The following is a 20,437-nucleotide window of genomic DNA, read 5'->3' as shown; positions in this document are numbered from 1 at the left end:
CATCCCACCCACACTCCTTCCCTAACATGGGTGTGGCTACCTACACCCCTTTGTGCACCCCTTTGGGGGCGGGGCTCCCCGAACCCCTCCCAGGCAGGACAGGGCCATCAGGCCCAGCTGTGCTGCTGGAGGGTCTTGAGGGCCAGGGTCCAGCGCTCCAGCCACTGCTGCAAGGTGAGGCCCTGGCGGTGCTCCGCCGGCAGGGAGAACTGCCCCGGCTGCTCCCACCTGAACACAGGGACGGGGAGAGAGTGGGGAGCGGGTGAGATGGCTCCTTCCGGCCCCCCGCCCCAGACACCACCACGTCCACACTCAACCCGCACGCACAATCTCCCCCCCAAAGCATCCCTTATGGCATATGCCCCCCCCGGCCGCTCCCTAGGTACGCCCATTCTCCAGAGGCACCAGACCACCCCCTTCCTTCCCACCCCAGCCCCCAACCCTCCCCATCAGTCCCTCCTGTGCCCCCCCTCCACTTGGGCAAGCCCCCTTCCTCACAGCCCCCACCCCACCCCAGGCAGGGGAGAACCAACCCTGGACCCCGTCCCAGCACAGGATGGGCAGGGCCTCCCCCCTCTGGAGAACAACGCGTCCCATAAACCAGGTGGGCGGGGGCTCCTCACCAGGCGTCGATCGTGGCCTGCATCTCGGGCCAGCGCTCGATGCGGCGCTCGCACTGCTCAGTCACCAGCTGCATCCGCGGCCCCAGGGCTCCGGCCTGCTCCCGGTCGTGGTCCCGCAGGGCCTGCAGCAGGACTGGGGGAAAGAGACACTGGTGAGGCCGGGAGGAGTTATGGCTTGGGGGGGGTGCTGAGCTGTGCTGGGCGGATGCCATGGTCCTGCCACCCTTCAGGCCGGCTCGTGTGCCAGGAGGGTGCCCCTCGCAGACCCTGGGAAGGGGCCGCAGGCTGGCGGTCATCCAGGGGGAGAGCTCACCTTGCACATCGGTCCCCTGGCACTGCTGCAGGCTGGCTAGCGCCTGGCTCTTGTAACCCAGCTGGGCACGCAAGGCCAGCAGCTCCTTCTTCAGCGCAGCCATGTGGGGCAGGAGGTGCTCCGGGGCCTGGGGCAGAGACAGATAGACACAGGGGGTGAGGGGAGACAGGGCCTGCCCCCTCTCCCCCAAGATCACCCCCCAGGGGGCTCTGGGGAGGTTTAATGCAGAATAAACTAGGGGGGTGCTCCTGCCCCACCCCCTCCCCGGGGCCCCCCATCCCATCTCTCCCCAGAAGAGGGTCTCAGAGGAGGGGTTCACTCCCACCCTGTGGGGAGACATTCCTGCTCCCTGCCCCATTGCTCCACCAAGTGTGCGTCTCACCTTGTAGAGAGGGAAGCCGGCAGCCTGGCACACAGTGAGGAAGGCCCGGTGCTGGGCGAGCCCCGTCCGGTCCAGCCGATGGATGGAGAGCTCGTGGGCCGGGACCTGCTGGGACCTGGAGGCGGGGGACGACCGGGTCAGGGCAGCCGAGGATCAGCCCCTGAACCCCTCACCCTCAGGCATCCCCCCTCCCCACCGGGCACCCCAGCCCACAGCCCTCCTGCTCCCCAGGAAGGGCTGGCGGGGCCCCGTCCTCACAGCAGCCTGCCGGCATAGTACAGCATTGGTACCCCTGGGAGAGCAGGTACCAGTGTTCCCAGAGTATTAATACCCCAGAGAGTATCAATGCTTCTCTCACCGCTATAGGCTACCAACGCTCCTAGAGCATTATCAGCCCAGAAAGTATTAATCCTCCCACCACAGATCTCGGGTACCAATGCTCTCAGAGCATTACCCCCCCCCGGAGGGAGTATTCATGCTCCCACCAGAGTATTAAAGCCCCTGCCCTATTCCCAGGGTATTAGCTCTCCGCCCAGAGAATACGGGGTTTTCATTAGTATTCCCCAGCACCAATGCTCCTGCTCATCTCCATGCCATGACTGCAGCATTAATACCACTGCCTAAGTATTGATGCTCCTCCCAGCGCCCCCAGCTTGGGGCAGAGGAGCAGAGTATCAGTACTGCTCTGCGGGCACCTATCTCCCTCCAACCAGCAGATCTCAGGGTGCTTTTCCCAGGGAAGGGGAGGGGGGAGAAAATCCCAGGAATCCTGCATACCCCAAGTCCAGTAGTGCGGGGGGGGCACAGGTACACCCCCGAAGACCAAGGGGCGCCCCCCCATATGGGGACCCAGCCCCTGGGGTAGCCCAAGAGGGGACAGTTGGCCCCAGGACCCTGCTCGCTGTGGGGGAGAGCAATCAGACAGAGCAGGAGGGTGGGGGGAGACTCACCCCGGGAGGCTGCGGTGCAGCAGGCAGGGGAGGGCGATGGCCCCCAGCTGCCGGACCTCGCGCTCCACCCCCCCGTGCAGCTGCTGCGACTCCAGGGTCACATCCTGTTCCGGGCCCAGCAACTTCCTCTGCACGAAGGCCTGGACCTGAGCGAGAGAGCGGGGTTTGGGGGAGACCATGCTGGTGCCCCACCCTCCCAGCCCTGGGCCCCATTCCCCCAGCCCTGCCGGTGCCCCTCAGTCCCGACCCACAGCCTCCTGGTATCCCAGCCCTGGACTGCCCCATCCTCTGTCAGTGCCCCTTGATCCCGCCCCATGGCATGGGAGGTTGTCTCACTTCGGCCTGGTCCTTGCGGAGCTGGGATTTGATGTAGGAGGTGCCTTTGATCAGCGCCCGGACGTGCTGCTGCTTTTCGTGCTGGGGGTGGGGGGGAGGAGAAAGTGTCAGTCCTGGGGATGCTTCAAGACAGTGTCCCTGCTCCCCCCGGGCCAGCAAGGCACCCCATATTCAACCCCACAATCACTCCCTTTCCCATAGAAGGAACCCCCCGCCCCCAACTTGTACACTTCTTCCTTTCCCTGCCTGCCCCCCCCCCCCATCATCCCCACACCCATATACTCCCCCCAGCATGCACCCCCCTCTACTTCCTTCCCCCCAGGCCAGCCAGGTACCCTGTGGATCCCCCTCCAGGAACCCCCCACCCACGGGCACACTCCCAGGCAACCCCACCTCATCCTCCTGTGTGCCCTACTGCCTCCCCACCCCCCAGGCAGGTCCCACGTCCAGAGGTTGCCCTGCTCTGGCCCCCAGATTCCCCCCCGCACTTCCCGCACTCACCACCAGGTGGCGGAAGTCCAGGATGCGCTGACGCTTGCTCTGCAAGGCCTGCAGCTCGGCATGGCGGGCACTTGCCTCCTGCTCCAGTTCCTGGCAGCCTCGACGCAGCCCATCCCGCAGCCCTGCCAGCCGCACAGCCCGCAGCTCCAGCTCCAGCACCGCCCTGGGGGCCGGGCGGGACAGGCCAGTTCAGTGGGGGGTGGGGGGGGCAGGGAGGAGTCTCCCCAGCAGGGGGTGCTCACCACAGGGCCCCGAGAGCGCAGGACAGGGAAGTCTCCCCAGCAGGGAGCGTGCTCCAGGGGGCCCTGACAGAGCCGGGGTACCCCTGGGGTGGGAAATCCCGCCAGCAGGGAGCGCTCTCCCAGCGGTGGGTGGTCACGAACTGTGCAGGGCTGAGTCCAGGGGGCGGGGTGTCTCCCAGGGCCTGGGGCAGCTACCTGGCGAGGATGGCGTGCTCCGAGCCGTCCGCCAGCAGCCGGTGCATCTCCTGCACGAGGGAGGACAGCTGCGCCGTGCCGCGCTGCTCCCGGGCCTGTAGGGGGAGCTGCTGCACCCACAGCTCCTCACACCTGCTCCAGCCTTCCTGCAGCCGGGGGAGGGAGCAGGTAAGGAGGGGCCAGGGGACTCTGCCCCTTCCCCCCAATATATCCCAGCTGGAGATATGAGCCCTGTTGTCCCTGGGACCCCCCAGCACTGAGATACAGCCCCCTCCCCCTGATATATCCCACACTCCAGGAGCCCCAGATGTGGCTCCCTCCCCCCTGCTATATATCCTAGCCACTGGGACTGCCCAGCCCCCACATACGGCCCTGCCTGCCCCCCCACATGCCCCCACTCACCTGTATGAGGCCCCGGACTGAGGGCAGGGCTGCTGGCGGCCCCGCCAGGTCTTCCAGGCGAGAGCTCTCATAGCGGAACCTGCAGGCCAGAGGGCAGAGATAGAGGTCCCAGCATTGGTGCCATGGGTCACTGCAGCACCACTGGGGTGACAGGCCCCGGAGCCCCGACTCTGCCCCCATGCAGTACAAGCTGCCACCACCAGGGGGCCAAAGCCCCACAGCACCCCTATCTCTCGAGCTCTGACTCTGCCCCCACCCCCAAGTACAAGCCACCACCACTGGGGGGCGATAGCTCCGTACAGCACCACACCCCCACACTGTCAGCCCCTTAGCGGTACCCACTTGAGGGCCTCTACGTCGCGGGGAATGTCAATGAGGCTGGTGAGCTCCTGCATCTGCAGGGTGTTCTCCAGGGCCAGGTGCTCCAGGGCTGCCAGGACATGGTTGGGAGGGTGGGAACCCACGATGTCCTGCGTGGGCAGAGAGGTGGGAGATGAGCCACAGTGGGCCAGGGACACTGTACCTTCCCCCACGGCTGGCTCCAATGCCCCATGCGGGGCTAGAGGGCGCTGCGCTGCAGGGAGCTCTCCCCTGGCAGTCAGGGCTGCCCCAATGCCCCAGCCTGGCGCTAAGGGGCGACCAGCTGCCCCTCCCAGAGGTGGCTGCATCCCTGCAGCAGGCGAGCCGTCCCCAGGGTCCCTACCCCATTGCTCCTCCCCCCCCCCCGTTACCTCCACCGTGCTCAGCCAGTGCTGGTAGGACGCCTCCAGCAGCTCCTCGCTTGTCCCGCTGCTGAGAGAGACACACATGGGGCGGGTCAGAAACAGAGCACGGGGGAAGGGGAGGGCAGGGGAGCTCACAGGATCTTACGGGCGGGCCCCAGATGTGCTGTGCTCGAAGAGTGACTTCAGGAAGTGGAAGCGCAGCTGGCAGGCCGTCCGCACGTCCCGCTGCGGAGACAGGGACAGACACACGGACGGGTTACAGGGGTGGGGAAGACACGACGGCCCTCAAGAAAGCTGCAGATCACCAGGATCTACTGGATCCTCCCCCCTTATTGGGATCCAGGCACCAGGCTCAGGGAGATCCCTCAGGATCCCAAGACCTGATTGCCAATGGCCCGACAGACTCTCCCCGGGGCCCGGCACCAGGCTCAGTCCGATTCCCTCCTCCTTCCCAACCAAACCCCATCGCCAGATCCCACAGTGAGATCACCAGAGCCCCATGCTGGCATTCACAGGGCTCAGATTACGGGGTACCCCTTGTCACTAGATCCTGCCTTGGCATCTCCAGATCCCCCCCCATGAGATCCAGGACTGGGATCCCCAGATCACCATCCCCAACTAGCAGAGGGGAGCAGGATTCTCAAATTCCTCTCCCCCCGCCCAGGATCTACCCACCATCCTCTCCCCAACTCACCAGTACTTCAGGCTCCAAGCCAGCAAATCCGAGGTCAGGCACCTTCCCTCCCACCGTCAGCTCCACCTTGGCCTTTCTGCAGAGACCAGAGGAGGCTGTGAAAATGGGGGGGGGGGGGGAGAGGAGTGGGGTGCACAGTTCAGGACATCTCCCCCACCCAACCCCAGCGGGACCCTGCCATGGAGCAAAGGATCCTGAGAGATGCTACCCAGGATGGGCAATCCCTAATGCCACCTGCCATGGGACCCCCTACCAAGGAGCAAAGGATTCTGGAAGCTACTGCCCAGCAGAGATGTCCACCAGCTAGTGCTTCAGAAGCAAAGGATTCTGGGGGATGTGACCAGGAGCAGTGGGGACCCCACGCTAAGGACGGAACCACCCCCCACACACCTGCTGATGTCCTTCAGCTGCTCCAGCCGCCCCCACAGCTGTGCTATGCTGCCCTGCAGCTGCTGGCGTTCCTTGGCCAGGCGGGCCGCATAGGCCTTGAGCAGCAGGGAGCGGCGCTGGGCGTCACGGATCCGCTCCTGGGCCGCCTCCAGGGAGACCTCTGCGGGGTGGGAGCAGAAAGAGCATCAGGGAAACCCCACCCCAAGCCCCAGACGCTAACTATAAGGCCCCACTCCCCTCCCAGAGCTGGGATAGAACCCAGGAGTCCTGGCTCCCAGCCTCTCCCACTCCCCTGCCCCGCTCCCAGAACCCAGGAGTCCTGAGGTGATGGGTGTGAACCCCACAGGTGATTGTCTGGGGAGGTACCATAGGGGGAAAATCAGCAGCCCCAGGGGCCACGGGAACCTTGCAGATAGGGAAGAGACCACATGGGGAGATGCTGCCCCCAAGGACGGCAGGGCAGGGGAACAATCCTGCCCCGCCCCCCACGAAGAAGTGGGGGGAAATGGATTTGGGCTGCAGGGGGACGATCCCACTGGGTGTTGGGAGAGAACTGGGGTGGACTTTGTGCCCCCCACCCCAAGAGTGATGGCCTGGGGTAGAGCGCTGGAGGCACAGACTACGCCGCCTCCCAGATCCTTGGGGCTCCCCCCTTACCGTCAGCCATGACCTCGCGCTGGGCTGTCTCTATCTGCAGGTCCAGCTGCTGCAGCTCCCCACGCAGGCGGGCCACGCCCTGGGCAAGCTGCTGGCGCCGCTCCTGCTCTGCTTCCGACCCACTGGGCTTTCCCTGTGGGGAGGGGGAGACACCGACTGCTATAGACCCAGGCATCCTGCTCACCCCACGGCAAGGCCCCTGCTCCATCCACCCTGCAGCACCCCAATCCCAATCCCCCACCCTCATCTCCCAGATCCACAGCTCAGTAACAAGGCACCCACTGTCCCCCACCCTATCCCATGCCATAGGACCCCTCTGCACCACGATCCCACCCGGACTCACTTCCCACCCACTGCTGCCACCCTATTCCACCCCGCAGCACCACCTGATCCTCACCTTGCCCCACGACCCCATCCCCTACCCTGACCCACTCTATCCCACCCCACAGCACCCCGATCCCCTTCCCCGCCCCTCCAAATCCTGATTATCATCCCCTACCGACTCCCCCACCCACCACAGCAACACCCAATCCCACCCACAACACCCGTCCCCTCCCATCCCACCCACAGCCCTCACCGACATGCCCCTATCCACACCTGCCCCATCTCTCATTCAACCAGCAGTCTCCACCGGCCCCCTCACCTCTGCCTCCTCCAGATGCTGGTACCTGAGGCAAGGCCTGAGTAAAGGAGGCTGAACGTGGAGTGACAGAGGACTGGACGGACGGACGGACAGACAGACAGACAGACAGACGTCAGGGAGAGGCTGGAGCCAGCAAGCTTGGAGGTCCAAGGCCAGGAGACAGACGCCAGCCAAGGCTCGACAAGGAAATTAAACCCGCTCCTATAGGGCATAGGGGACACCGGGCTGGATGGGCCCAGGGGCTTGATCTAAGTGGCAGGGACGGGGCAGGACACTGGGCTGGATGGGCCCCTTGGTGAGAAAGTTGCCCATAGTAACAAGCCCCCACGGCAAAGGGGAACGAGGAAAGGATACCACAGCAAGTTCCCTCGGATCTTCTTCACATTCCTGTGAGGAAAGAGAGAGGGGTGAATCTACTGCAGAAGCAGCAATGGCTCTGGGAAGGGAGGGGGGTCCAGTGGTTAGAACAGAGGAGGACGGGAGCCAGGACTCCTGGGTTCTACCCCTGGCTCTGGGAGGAGACCTGAAAAGCAGAAGGCCCCCATGTCCGATTCCCCGCTGCTGCCCCGCTGAGCCAGCCAGTCCGCCGCCCTGGGGCCGGGTGGGAGCCAGCGGCCCTTTCAGGGGAAAGGCGCCGCACCCCATTCCTCTCACCTCTGGTGGTGCACATGCCGGGTGACGTATCTCCAGATCTCCGCACACTGGCCTGAGCACATCCTGGGGATACAGAGCAACAGCATCAGCCCCACAGGGACGCGACCGGAAACCTCTACGAGGAGCACGGGTGGCCCTCGGTTGAGGGCCGTATACCCCCCCCCCCCACGTCCCTGCCCCAGGGCTGGATACCCCCTTTTCCTTCCCTCCCCCCACCGGGCCAGGCTCATCCAGGTAACCTCACAGGGCTTGGGGGTAACCTGGCAGGGGGCTGGGAGGCCCTTTTCTGGGGGAGAGCGGAGTGGGGGGGGGGGGCTCTGGCCCCACAGCTGGGATACAATCAAGGGGCCCTGAATGTGGATGTGGGGGGAGTAGGGCAGGCAGGGAACCCATGGGGAAGAGAGGTCCCAGGTGGGTGTGTGAGGGGGGGTGGGGGCTGAGGCAGGAAGGTACCAAGGAGCAGAGGGAGCAAGGGGGGGCCAAGAGGGGAGGACCACCAGGGGGGCAGGACGCGAGGAGAGAGGGAGGCCGGCCCCCACAGCGGGGACCCCGAAGGAGCAGGGGAAAGGCGGCCGGGGGGAGCCGCAGGAGCCCGCAGACAAGGAGGGAAACGGGAACCCGCGGAAGAAAAGGAGACGGGGAGCATGGTGGGGGGGGCCAGGGGGCGGAGGGTGCCAGTGCTGGGAAAGGGAGGGGACGGGAGCTGGGCGGTCCCCGCGCTGGGGGGGGGCTGGAGCCGGGGGCGGGTCCCCGCGCTGGGGGGCCCGGGGCTCTCACCGGCGGAAGGCCCCGTCGGGGGGCACCTTCCCGGGGGGCAGCCCCATCTCCTGGGCCGCCCAGAGCTTCAGCTCCAGCGCGGGCCCGCCCCGCTCCATGCCGGGACCCGAGCACCGAGCGCGCCGGCCGCTGCCGCAAAGCCCGCCGGGAGCTGGGGGCGGAGCCTGCCGCTGCTGGGGGGCGGGGCCTGCCGGCAGCCGCAATTGGCTTTTCCCCCCTTCGTGCGGGTCCCGCCACAGGCCCCAGGGTGGCCCCTCCCCAGTGTGTAACAGCGCCACCTGCAGGCTTCCGGCAGAACGAACAGAAGGCGCAGCTCATGTGCCTGGGCTCTGAATTCCCCCGGGGTCTTTGCTGAGCCATTCTGTACCCCAGGGGTTCTCAAAATGGGGGTCGTGAGGTTATTACGTGGGGGGGGGTTGCAAGCTGTCAGCCGCCACCTCCAACCAGGGGTGGGGATGAGAGGGAAGGGGCAGAGAGGGGGCAGGGCCTCGAGGGGAATGGGCAGCGTGGGAGTGAGGACTCCGGGGAAGGGGCGGAGTGGGGACGGGACTCGGAGAAGGGGCGGGGCCCCGGTAGAAAGGGCGGGGCGAGGGCGGGGCCTTGGAGCAAGAGGCGGGGCAGGGGCGGGCCCAGGAGGGGTGAGACCCTGCGGGAGCGGCGATGGTGAAAAGGGGCGATGTGGGGGCGGGGCTAGGGGAAAGGGGCGGGGTGGGGGCGGAGTCTTGGGAGAAGGGGCGGGGCAGGGCAGGGTTTCAGGAAGAAGGGGAAGCACAAGGGGGAAGGGGCAATGCGAGGTTGGAGAATTGGGGAAAAGGGGCGGCCCGGGGGCAGAGCCTTGGGGGAAGGGGCGGTGCGGGGGCGAGGCCTCGGGGGATGGGGAGCGGCAAGGGTGGGGGCTCGGAGGAAGGCGAGCTGCGGGAGGGGGGTGGCCACATTCCGGCGCTTGTGGCCCCCCACTTTTAGGGACCGGAAATTCCGTCGCCCCTGCACGCTCCGCACCCCCAGAAACTCCCCTCCATGCACAGCCCGGCTCTCACTGCCGGGCTCCCCGAGCCGAGTGCAGAAGCTGGAGGAGCTCAGGACAGGGACGCGGCGGTGGCTGGACCAGTGGCCGCCGGAGGCGCCCCCCGGGGCCGGGTCCGAGAGGGGCTGCGGCACCCAGCGCCTGGGGCGCGGAGACGGGGGGGCAGCGCGGGGCGGGTCCCCTGTCGGGGGGCGGGGTTATGCAGATCAGCCACGTCCGGCGGCAGCGGCGAGAGGAGCCGAGGCCGCTCCTGCGGACAGATAAAGCAGCGGGCGCCGGGGGCGGGGATTGACCCGCTGACCCCCCAGCTCCCGGGAACAGACCCGCAGCTGCACGAGGCAGCTGGTTTTTTTCTACCAGCAGGTTCTTCCCTCCCCAACCCCCCGGGGAAGGGCACCGCACCCGGCAGCACCGCAACACCGGGCTGATGCGTGGAGCCGACGGAGCGAGCTCCTCATCCCGCTCCCTGTTCCCAACATCCATTTAATATAAAGCTCTCGCCTACAGAATATACCAGAGATTAAACAGATAAAAACAGATTTAATAATTTTATTAAGATCATGTTGAAGTAAAAAGAAAACGGTACAGAGTTCAAGCATAGAAGTTTCTGGTTATCAGGGAATAAGGTACAGATTATCAAGGGGTGCGAAATTCGGTTTAGGAACGGGTGGCGTTTCCCAGACAGACGCACCGGGGTGGCCAGCGCGGTGGTGGTGGGAGACGCGCGCCCGCTCATTGGCAAGGTCTCGGGGGGACTCTGATCAGGTTGTCATTATCTTAACCTGCTTCCGCACTTCGCAAAAACAGTCGTGTCTGACGCTGTGTCAAATTAGCTGACGTGCCCAACCGAGAGAACTTCTGTTTTATTGTCCGGGGGAAAAAATCAAGTCGGCAGCTGATTACCGCACATGCGCAGATGCACCAGGTTAAAAAAAACCGAACCAAAGACCCAAGCTTGTGGACCAGGCCTACTTTAGGGCGCCAGCACAATAAACACATGTGCGGGCACCGGGCTGAGCGGCCAAGACCCGGCCATTAAAACTCCTGCCCACCCCGGCCTGCTCTTTTCCGCCCCCCGACCCCAGTCCCCTGCCGGGGCAGGGTGAAGAAGCTTGGTCCTGCCGGCTGCTGCTGCAGGGCAGGCAAGCTCCCCACTCCCCCGCCTCTTCCCCCAGCGTGCTGGGTGCCTGCCCCACCTCCTCTCCCTCCCTGCCGCCCATCACCTGAGGGCCGTGGCGAGGGAGGGGGAGCCGCAGCGCGGACTCTTCTCGGGGACGGGGCCTTGGGGAAGGGGGGTGGAATCAGGGCATATCCCCTCCAGCCCTCTGCCCTGAGCCCTCTGGGCAGGGGGCTGGGAGCACCTCCCCAACCCTAGCCGGGGCCCCCAGCCCTCTGCCCTGGCCCCTGCATCCCCCTCCCACACACCCAGCCTTCGGTCCTGACCCCTGCACCCCCCCACGACCCCAGCCCTGACTCCAGCACCCCCTACACATACCCAGCCCCCCAGCTCTGACTCCTGCACCCTGCACACAGACCCAGCACCCCCATGTCCTGACTCTTGCACCCCCCACATTCCCACCCCCACCCTGAGCACCAAACGGGAGCTCCTGTACCACCACCACCCCCACATTCCCACCTGCACCCCTCGCACCAAATGGGAGCTGCCCAGGTAAGCACTCCACACCCAAACTTCCTGCCCCAACCCTGAGCCCCCTCCCTCATTCTAGGCCAGACCCTACACCCCAACCCCCAGCCTGCTCCTTCACCCCCAGCCCTGTGCTCAGTGCACTCCCACCCTCAGCTCAGTGCAGAGAGAGGAAGCGAATGGGCTAGAACCCGGGAGAAGGTAGGTACCCACTCTATGTGGGCAGGACCGGGATCCCAGAAGCAGGAGCCGGCGGACGGAACTCCAGACTGGCAGCGGGCTGAGCCACTCAGCCCACTGCTGGTCTGGGGTCCCGGCCACTGGCCCCGCTCAGCCCGCTGCCGGTCGGGGGTTCTGGCTGCCGGCCCCTTGCCAGCCGGGGTCCCGGCCGCAGGCCCCGCTCAGCCTCCTGCCGGCCTAGGTGAACGGAACCCCAGGCTGGCCGTGGGCTGAGCGGGCCAGCGGCATAAGATCAGCATTTTAATTTCATTTTAAATGAAGCTTCTTAAACGTTTTGAAAACCTTGTTTACTTTCTATATTATATAACTAAACTATTGTCGTATGTAGACTTACAGAGAGAGACCTTCTAAAAAACTTTAACATGTATGACTGGCACGCAAAACCTTAAATTAACGTGAGTGAATGAAGACTCGGCACACCACTTCTGAAAGGTTGCCGACCCCTGATCTAGGCCATTGAGTTTTAAAGTTACTCACATGCCTAAGTATCAACAAGAAAGAGGGATATTTAAACACCAACATTAGAAAAGTGAACCACCAAAAATATGGCTTGGTTTTTTTTGTTTTTTTTTTTAAACAGAATATTGCTGGAAAGATGGGAAACATTCATCGAATTATAGGCCCGCAAATCTTGATTGAGATCGTGCCTGGAGCAGATCAGTCATCACATTTTGCTTTTAAAAATGCCTTCAGGTCATGTCTACAGCTGTTCCAGAGTAACAGCCGTGTTAGTCTGTATTCGCAAAAAGAAAAGGAGGACTTGTGGCACCTTAGAGACTAACCAATTTATTTGAGCATAAGCTTTCGTGAGCTACAGCTCACTTCATCGGATGCATACAGCTGTTGAACTTCAATCCAGGCCCTTTATATATAAAAGCAAAACCTCAAAAAAAGAGAAATCTGGACAAAATCCCCAGAAGTTGGGGATGCAAAAATGAAGGTACTCAAAAATAAGTGGACTCTTGGCAGAATTGCCAACAGTTGAATTCAAAGGATGAGGAGTTAAATTCTAATTGGCCTCGACCCTGCAATTTGAGTTCAACTGCTGGCCAATAATATTTCAGGGCAGCTGGGCAATTCTGCCGAGTGTCCACTTATTTTTGGGTACCTTCATTTTTTGATGACCCACAAAGCTGGAACACGTCCTCAATGTCCTTCCCAAACTGCATTTTGATCATAGAATATCAGGGTTGGAAGGGACCTCAGGAGGTCATCTAGTCCAACCCCCTGCTCAAAGCAGGGCCGATCCCCAATTAAATCATCCCAGCCAGGGCTTTGTCAAGCCTGACCTTAAAAACTTCTAAGGAAGGAGATTCCACCACCTCCCTAGGTAACGCATTCCAGTGTTTCACCACCCTCCGAGTGAAAAAGTTCTTCCTAATATCCAACCTAAATCTCCCCCACTGCAACTTCAGACCATTACTCCTTGTTCTGTCATCTGCCACCACTGAGAACAGTCTAGAGCCATCCTCTTTGGAACCCCCTTTCAGGTAGTTGAAAGCAGCTATCAAATCCCCCCTCACTCTTCTCTTCCGTAGACTAAACATCCCCAGTTCCCTCAGCCTCTCCTCATAAGTCATGTGTTCCGGTCCCCTAATCATTTTTGTTGCCCTCCGCTGGATTCTTTCCAATTTTTCCACATCCTTCTTCTAGTGTAGTGGGGCCCAAAACTGGACACAGTACTCCAGAGGAGGCCTCACCAGTGTCGAATAGAGGGGAACAATCACATCCCTCGATCTGCTGGCAATGCCCCTACTTATACATCCCAAAATGCCATCGGCCTTCTTGGCAACAAGGGCACACTGTTGACTCATATCCAGCTTCTCGTCCACTGTGACCCCTCGGTCCTTTTCTGCAGAACTGCTGCCGAGCCATTCGGTCCCTAGTCTGTAGCGGTGCATTGGATTCTTCCGTCCTAAGTGCAGGACTCTGCGCTTGTCCTTGTTGAACTTCATCAGATTTCTTTTGGCCCAATCCTCCAATTTGTCTAGGTCCCTCTGTACCCTATCCCTACCCTCCAGCCTATTTACCTCTACTCCCAGTTTAGTGTCATCTGCAAACTTGCTGAGGGTGCAATCCACACCATCCTCCAGATCATTTATGAAGATATTGAACAAAACCGGCCCCAGGACCGACCCTTGGGGCACTTCACTTGATACCAGCTGCCAACTAGACATGGAGCCATTGATCGCTACCCATTGAGCCCAACAATCTAGCCAGCTTTCTCTCCACCTTATAGTTCGTTCATCCAGCCCATACTTCTTTAACTTGCTGGCAAGAATACTGTGGGAGACCGTGTCAAAAGCTTTGCTAAAGTCAAGGAACAACACGTCCACTGCTTTCCCTTCATCCACAGAACCAGTTATCTCGTCATAGAAGGCAATTAGATTAGTCGGGCATGACTTGCCCTTGGTGAATCCATGCTGACTGTTCCTGATCACTTTCCTCTCCTCTAAGTGCTTCAGAATTGATTCCTTGAGGACCTGCTCCATGATTTTTCCAGGGACTGAGGTGAGGCTGACTGGCCTGTAGTTCCCCGGATCCTCCTTCTTCCCTTTTTTAAAGATGGGCACTACATTAGCCTTTTTCCAGTCATCTGGGACCTCCCCCGATCGCCATGAGTTTTCAAAGATAATGGCCAGTGGCTCTGCAATCACATCCGCCAACTCCTTTAGCACTCTCGGATGCAGCGCATCCGGCCCCATAGACTTGTGCTCGTCCAGCTTTTCTAAATAGTCCTGAACCACTTCTTTCTCCACAGAGGGCTCGTCACCTCCTCCCCATGCTGTGCTGCCCAGTGCAGTAGTCTGGGAGCTGACCTCGTTTGTGAAGACAGAGGCAAAAAAAGCATTGAGTACATTAGCTTTTTCCACATCCTCTGTCACTAGGTTGCCTCCCTCATTCAGTAAGGGGCCCACACTTTCCTTGATTTTCTTCTTGTTGCTAACATACCTGAAGAAACCCTTCTTGTTACTCTTAACATCTCTTGCTAGCTGCAACTCCAGGTGTGATTTGGCCTTCCTGATTTCACTCCCGCATGCCTGAGCAATATTTTTATACTCATCCCATGTCATTTGTCCAATCTTCCACTTCTTGTAAGCTTCTTTTTTGTATTTAAGATCAGCAAGGATTTCACTGTTAAGCCAAGCTGGTCGCCTGCCATATTTACTATTCTTTCTACACATCGGGATGGTTTGTCCCTATAACCTCAATAAGGATTCTTTAAAATACAGCCAGCTCTCCTGGACTCCTTTCCCCCTCATATCCCCTCATCCGGCCCCATAGACTTGTGCACGTCCAGCTTTTCTAAATAGTCCCGAACCACTTCTTTCTCCACAGAGGGCTGGTCACCTCCTCCCCATGTTCTTTCTCCACCTTTCCCCCTCATGTTATTCTCCCAGGGGATCTTGCCCATCAGCTCCCTGAGGGAGTCAAAGTCTGCTTTTCTGAAGTCCAGGGTCCGTATTCTGCTGCTTTCCTTTCTTCCTTGTGTCAGGATCCTGAACTTGACCATCTCATGGTCACTGCCTCCCAGGTTCCCATCCACTTTTGCTTCCCCTACTAATTCTTCCCGGTTTGTGAGCAGCAGGTCAAGAAGGGCTCTGCCCCTAGTTGGTTCCTCCAGTACTTGCACCAGGAAATTGTCCCCTACACTTCCCAAAAACTTCCTGGATTGTCTGTGCACCGCTGTATTGCTCTCCCAGCAGATATCAGGGTGACTGAAGTCTCCCATGAGAACCAGGGCCTGCGATCTAGTAACTTCTGCGAGTTGCCGGAAGAAAGCCTCGTCCACCTCATCCCCCCGGTCCGGTGGTCTCTAGTAGACTCCCACCACGACATCACCCTTGTTGCTCACACTTCTAAACTTAATCCAGAGACACTCAGGTTTTTCTGCAGTTTCATACTTGAGCTCTGAGCAGTCATACTGCTCTCTTACATACAGTGCAACTCCCCCACCTTTTCTGCCCTGCCTGTCCTTCCTGAACAGTTTATATCCATCCATGACAGTACTCCAGTCATGTGAGTTATCCCACCAAGTCTCTGTTATTCCAATCACATCATAATTCCTTGACTTTGCCAGGACTTCCAGTTCTCCCTGCTTGTTTCCCAGGCTTCGTGCATTTGTGTATAGGCACTTGAGATAACCCGCTGATCGCCCCTCTTTCTCAGTATGAGGCAGGAGCCCTCCCCTCTCACGCGCTCCTGCTCGTGCTTCCTCCCGGTATCCCACTTCCCCACTTACCTCAGGGCTTCGGTCTCCTTCCCCCGGTGAACCTAGTTTAAAGCCCTCCTCACTAGATTAGCCAGCCTGCTTCTGAAGATGCTCTTCCCTCTCTTCGTTAGGTGGAGCCCATTTCTGCCTAGCACTCCTCCTTCATGGAACACCATCCCATGGTCAAAGAATCCAAAGCCTTCTCTCCGACACCACCTGCGTAGCCATTCGTTGACTTCCACGATTCGACGGTCTCTACCCAGGCCTTTTCCTTCCACGGGGAGGATGGACGAGAAGACCACTTGCGCCTCAAACTCCTTTATCCTTCTTCCCAGAGCCACGTAGTCCGCAGTGATCCGCTCAAGGTCATTCTTGGCAGTATCGTTGGTGCCCACGTGGAGAAGCAGGAAGGGGTAGCGATCCGAGGGCTTGGTGAGTCTCGGCAGTCTCTCCGTCACATCGTGAATCTTAGCTCCTGGCAAGCAGCAGACTTCTCGGTTTTCCCGGTCGGGGCGGCAGATAGATGACTCAGTCCCCCTGAGGAGAGAGTCCCCGACCACCACCACCCGCCTCCTCCTCTTGGGAGCGGTGGTCGTGGAACCCCCATCCCTAGGACAGTGCATCTCATGCCTTCCAATCGGCGGAGTCTCCTTCTGCTCCCTTCCCTCAGACGTATCATCTGGTCCACTCTCCGCATTAGTACCTGTGGAGAGAACATGAAAATGGTTACTTACCTGTACCGGCGTTGCTGGTACATGGAGGTTCCCCTTTTTTCTTCTGGAGGTCACATGATGCCAAATTTCTTCACCGTCCTCCTGTCCCCGATGTGCAGCCTGCTCTGAATCTTTAGAACCTTGTGCCCGTAGAAACATATCCTGACGTCTGTCCAGGAAATCTTCTGATCTGTTAACTTTTACTCCTGGGGGAATTCTGCACCACTGCGCAATGCAGAATTTGCGTAGAAATTAACGTTAGGTGCAGAATTTCCTTCCCCTTCCTCCCCCCAAGAAATGGGCTGCAGAGCGCTCCACTAGGGCGCACTGGACCCAGCAGAGCCCACCCTGCAAATAGAAGTCAGTGCCGGGGGAGGGAACTGCTGGGTTCTGGGCAGCTGCAGTTCCCAGCGTGCCCTGAAAGAAGGAGGCGGTGCGCAGGAAACTCCTTACAAGCCTGAGACCCCGTATCAGGCTGTTTCTCCCTCTGGATCCCTGGGCTCTGGAGGTAGGGGGTGTGAGAGTCTGGGCTGGGGGCGGGGGAGCGTGGCTGGGCTCTGGTGGGGAGGGGGTGTGGGTGTCTGGGCTGCGGGGCCTTGCAGCCGGGCTCTGGTGGGGTGGGGGTTGCCTTGCAGCTGGGCTCTGCGGGAAGAGGGTGTGGGTGTATGGCCCCCCTGCTGGGCTCTGCGGGGGAGGGTGAAGAGAAACAGAAGCTGGTTTGTCGGAGGCCGGGCTCTGGTGGGGTGGGGGTTTGAGTATCTGGGCTGGAGGTTGCCTTGCAGCTGGGCTCTGCGGGAAGGGGGTGTGGGTGCATGGCTCCCCTGCTGGGCTCTGCGGGGGAGGGTGAAGAGAAACAGAAGCTGGTCTGTCGGAGGGGTTTCCTTCCTGGGGGAATGTTTGTGTGTGTGGATGGTGGCAGACATAGTTGCCGACAGGTATTTTGAAATCAATTACAAAAATAAGTGAATCTGGTGTGATTACATAGTGTTATTTTGACTAATAAAATATGCAGAATTTTAAAACATGTGTGCAGACAACAAGAACATATTTATACACACCCTCCTTATATTTATATTATAAATACAGTCAAAGGCCTTGATCCTGCAAGGTGCCAAAAGCCCCACCCACCTGATATTCTCTGAACTCCAAAACCCACTGGTGCCACCCCACCCCCTCCCCTTTGGACAAGCAAGTACACGCAGACGACAGTGTTTGCCAGTGCTTGGCACCTGGTACTGGGGCACTGCTGTGCCCTCTTAATTCTCAATTTTGTGCTGTCTGTCACTAGCAAAGCATTGTGAGAATCAGCAAACCCCTCCAGGTGCTGTTATCACTCAGCACGACAGCGTGTGGAGCCCCACGCCCAGCTATATTGCATGAATGCTCCCAGAGCCACTCACGAATCACATAGATAAAAGCACCAGCCAATTCCCCCCAGCTTTACAGTCTAGAGCTGTAGCGTCTTGCCCTGGTCAGAAGCCTGATCAGAGTATGTTTATGACCAGTCCGCCCTTCCCTCAATGTGGAGAAGACACGCACTAGCCTTTGTAACCTGAGCTGAGATTTCCCAAGCACTTCAGGCAAAACACACTGTTTCAGGTCAACTATAAAACAGGTTTATAAACTACAGAAAGATAGATTTTAAGTCATTATAAGTGGTAAGCATAAAAGGTCAGCGATAGTTACCAAAGAAAATAAAAGATAAGCACACAACCTTATTACACTAGGCAGTATTTAGATCAAGCAATTTTCTCACCCCAATGAATGTTACAGTTCTTAATACACAAATTTCTGTCTTTAACCTGGGACCAGTCTCCTCAGTTGAAGCCTTCTGTCTTTCTGGCGTCCTTGTTGCTTCTAATGTAGATGGGGAAAGAGAAAGGCAAAAGCATGATGCCGCTGTCCCCTATTTTATGTCCTCGGTCCGTGTGCTTCGACGGCACTTGCGCAGATGCGTCCTGGTGGGCTTTGCTGAGTCACAGGGTTGAGCGATTCCCCTAGTCTGATCTTGTGCAACTGAGCCACAGAGTTGAGCGGTTCCCATTGTGTGGTGCTTGCACAATTGTCATTGAATTGTAAACCCCTTGATTACCACTCCCCTGTTGATTAATGGCTGCTAAACACCCTCCTGGGAGCGGTTCATCACCTAGCAGTAGAGACTCCCAAACTTATAATGTATTTCAGGAATTGATGTAATTTATTTTTTAAATTGCTACTTTGGCTTTTTTACAGAAATAGCAGCAAACTGCTCTTCCACCAACTCTTGTGAAAGGTTCTAGTTTTGCTTGATCAGGTTAGTTCAGTTCAGTGGTGACTGTGCGGTTTTGTCCTGGTGTAACTCCAGTGTCCAATTTAATGCATTTGTCCAGTTGATTCTTTTCTGGAGTGTACATTGTCCCAGACTCTTAAACAAGAAGTTTTCAATACGGAAATGCAGCCTGGAAATAATGTCCAGACACACCTTGAACTTGGAGTTGCTTGAAATACCTGCTGGCTTGGAACCTTCGAGCTTGCAGTCGCTTGATAATACCAACTGAAGTGATGAATAGTGTGGAAGGGGAGAGCTCAGGACATGGTCCCGTCCGCCCAAACATCAGTGCCACTACTATCTTATTACTTCCCAAGTACCTGCAGATTTAGGATCCCAGCTGTGGGCTCTGCACCATTGTGCACAGAGGCCCCGTTCCCTCCCTGCCTCAATGGCTATTCTCTGGCTGCATTAATTGTGTTCCAGTAGGGCGTGGAGCTCTGTGGGGCAGTGACCGCACTGGCCCCAGACAGGGCAGAGCCCAGGTGGCGGTGCTGGCCCAAGAAAGAGAAAGCCTCCTGCACGGTGGAGAAAGAAGCCCGGATGTTCTGAGCCCCTTGGCCGAAGGCTGGACAGCGCAGGACACGATGCTGCCCGGCAGCGGAGGGAGACTGGACTCTGGGTGAGAGAGAGCGTGGGGGAAAACGAACAGCGAATGGGGGCCTCTTCTCCTCTGCAAGGATCTCTTATGTTGACGCTAGGGAGAGGTCTCGTCCCCCATCCCATAGATGGATTCTCACCCACCCCGGTCCCACTATTCCTGGGCACTTGCAGATGACCTTGCTCAGAACCCTCCCTGACAGCCTCGGTGGGCCTGAAGCACCCACGCTTTCCCCTACAGAGGGATTCTCAGCTCGCCCCAGCCCCTACACACTAGTACCTGTAGCGTCCCCACGCAGAGAGTCCCACCGCTTCCCCGCAGAGGGAGGGTGGGGTCCTTAGTTTTCCCTAGATAGAGGGTCACCCTGCACAGAGTCACCTGCTGCCCACCAGTGTCCCCTGTGCAGCCCCGAACCGGGGTCTCCCCAGTCCCTTGGCTGCCGCCGACTGGCCACCTGGCGGGAGCAGCGCACGCGCAGTAGGTTCCGACAGCCCCTTCACGGGCGCGGACCTGGCCAAACCCGGCGGCATCCCCGCCCCCTTTTCGAGCCGGAGGCAGGCTGAGCTCCTATTGGTCCGGGCGGCGGAGGGGCGGGGCACAACACACAGGTCGCGAACCCGGCCACGCCTTTGGAACCAGGGGGAGGCGGGGGCGAGTGGGGTCCTGCTGGGCTTGCGACGCCCCGTGCGCAGCGACGGGAGGGGAGCGCGGGGAGGGGTCAGACCGATTGATTCGCTGTCCCGAGCGGCTGAGCCCCGGGCTCCCCGCCCTCTGAACCCGCCCCCTCCCCCGCCAGCTGGCTGAGCCCCGGGCTCCCCGCCCTCTGAACCCGCCCCCCTCCCCAGCCAGCTGGCTGAGCCCCGGGCTCCCCGCCCTCTGAACCCGCCCCCCTCCCCAGCCAGCTGGCTGAGCCCCGGGCTCCCCGCCCTCTGAACCCGCCCCCCTCCCCCGCCAGCTGGCTGAGCCCCGGGCTCCCCGCCCTCTGAACCCGCCCCCCTCCCCCGCCAGCTGGCTGAGCCCGGGCTACTCTCCCTGGGAGGAGGCCCCGCCCCGCAGTGGGTGCCCGGGCTCTGGCTGACTGGACCCCGCTCTCTCCGGCGAGAGACTCGCTCTGCGCTGCAGGGACAGAGCCTGGCCGCGGGGTCCCGGCCCGGGGCTCGGTCCCGGGGAGCCGCTTTGGCCCTTTGAATTCTCCCTGCGGAGCGGGAG

General features: G+C 59.9%; 1 protein-coding gene and 1 non-coding gene across 5 annotated transcripts; both read right to left on the bottom strand.

Moving 5' to 3' along the window:
• LOC141977018 (HAUS augmin-like complex subunit 5) lies at positions 1–8,650 on the bottom strand. Of its 4 annotated transcripts, none has more exons than XM_074938224.1 (19): positions 8,485–8,650; positions 7,708–7,770; positions 7,408–7,440; positions 7,054–7,078; positions 6,411–6,543; positions 5,754–5,913; positions 5,364–5,439; positions 4,815–4,894; positions 4,676–4,733; positions 4,287–4,414; positions 3,945–4,023; positions 3,543–3,688; positions 3,106–3,268; positions 2,605–2,685; positions 2,269–2,414; positions 1,319–1,433; positions 937–1,063; positions 624–756; positions 1–228 (listed from the first exon to the last, which is right to left on the bottom strand). In XM_074938224.1, exons 1-19 carry the CDS (start codon positions 8,580–8,582, stop codon positions 108–110), a joined length of 1,965 nt encoding a protein of 654 aa, XP_074794325.1. In that variant the 5' UTR covers positions 8,583–8,650; the 3' UTR covers positions 1–107. The 4 variants fall into 4 exon arrangements, 3 of the variants coding, with proteins under 3 accessions (XP_074794325.1, XP_074794326.1, XP_074794323.1); XM_074938222.1 differs by having other exon boundaries at positions 2–228; positions 4,676–4,736; XR_012636167.1 differs by lacking the exon at positions 3,543–3,688 and having other exon boundaries at positions 90–228; positions 4,676–4,736.
• Positions 8,651–9,894: 1,244 nt separating this feature from the next.
• Positions 9,895–10,086, bottom strand: LOC141977619 (U2 spliceosomal RNA). The gene has a single exon (XR_012636247.1). It is a non-coding gene; the product is annotated as a U2 spliceosomal RNA (small nuclear RNA).
• Between the last annotated feature and the right edge of the window lie 10,351 nt (positions 10,087–20,437).

Source organism: Natator depressus, chromosome 24 (genome assembly GCF_965152275.1).
Source record: "Natator depressus isolate rNatDep1 chromosome 24, rNatDep2.hap1, whole genome shotgun sequence".
Lineage (NCBI taxonomy): Eukaryota > Metazoa > Chordata > Testudines > Cheloniidae > Natator > Natator depressus.
This window is presented reverse-complemented; position numbering and strand designations above follow the sequence as displayed.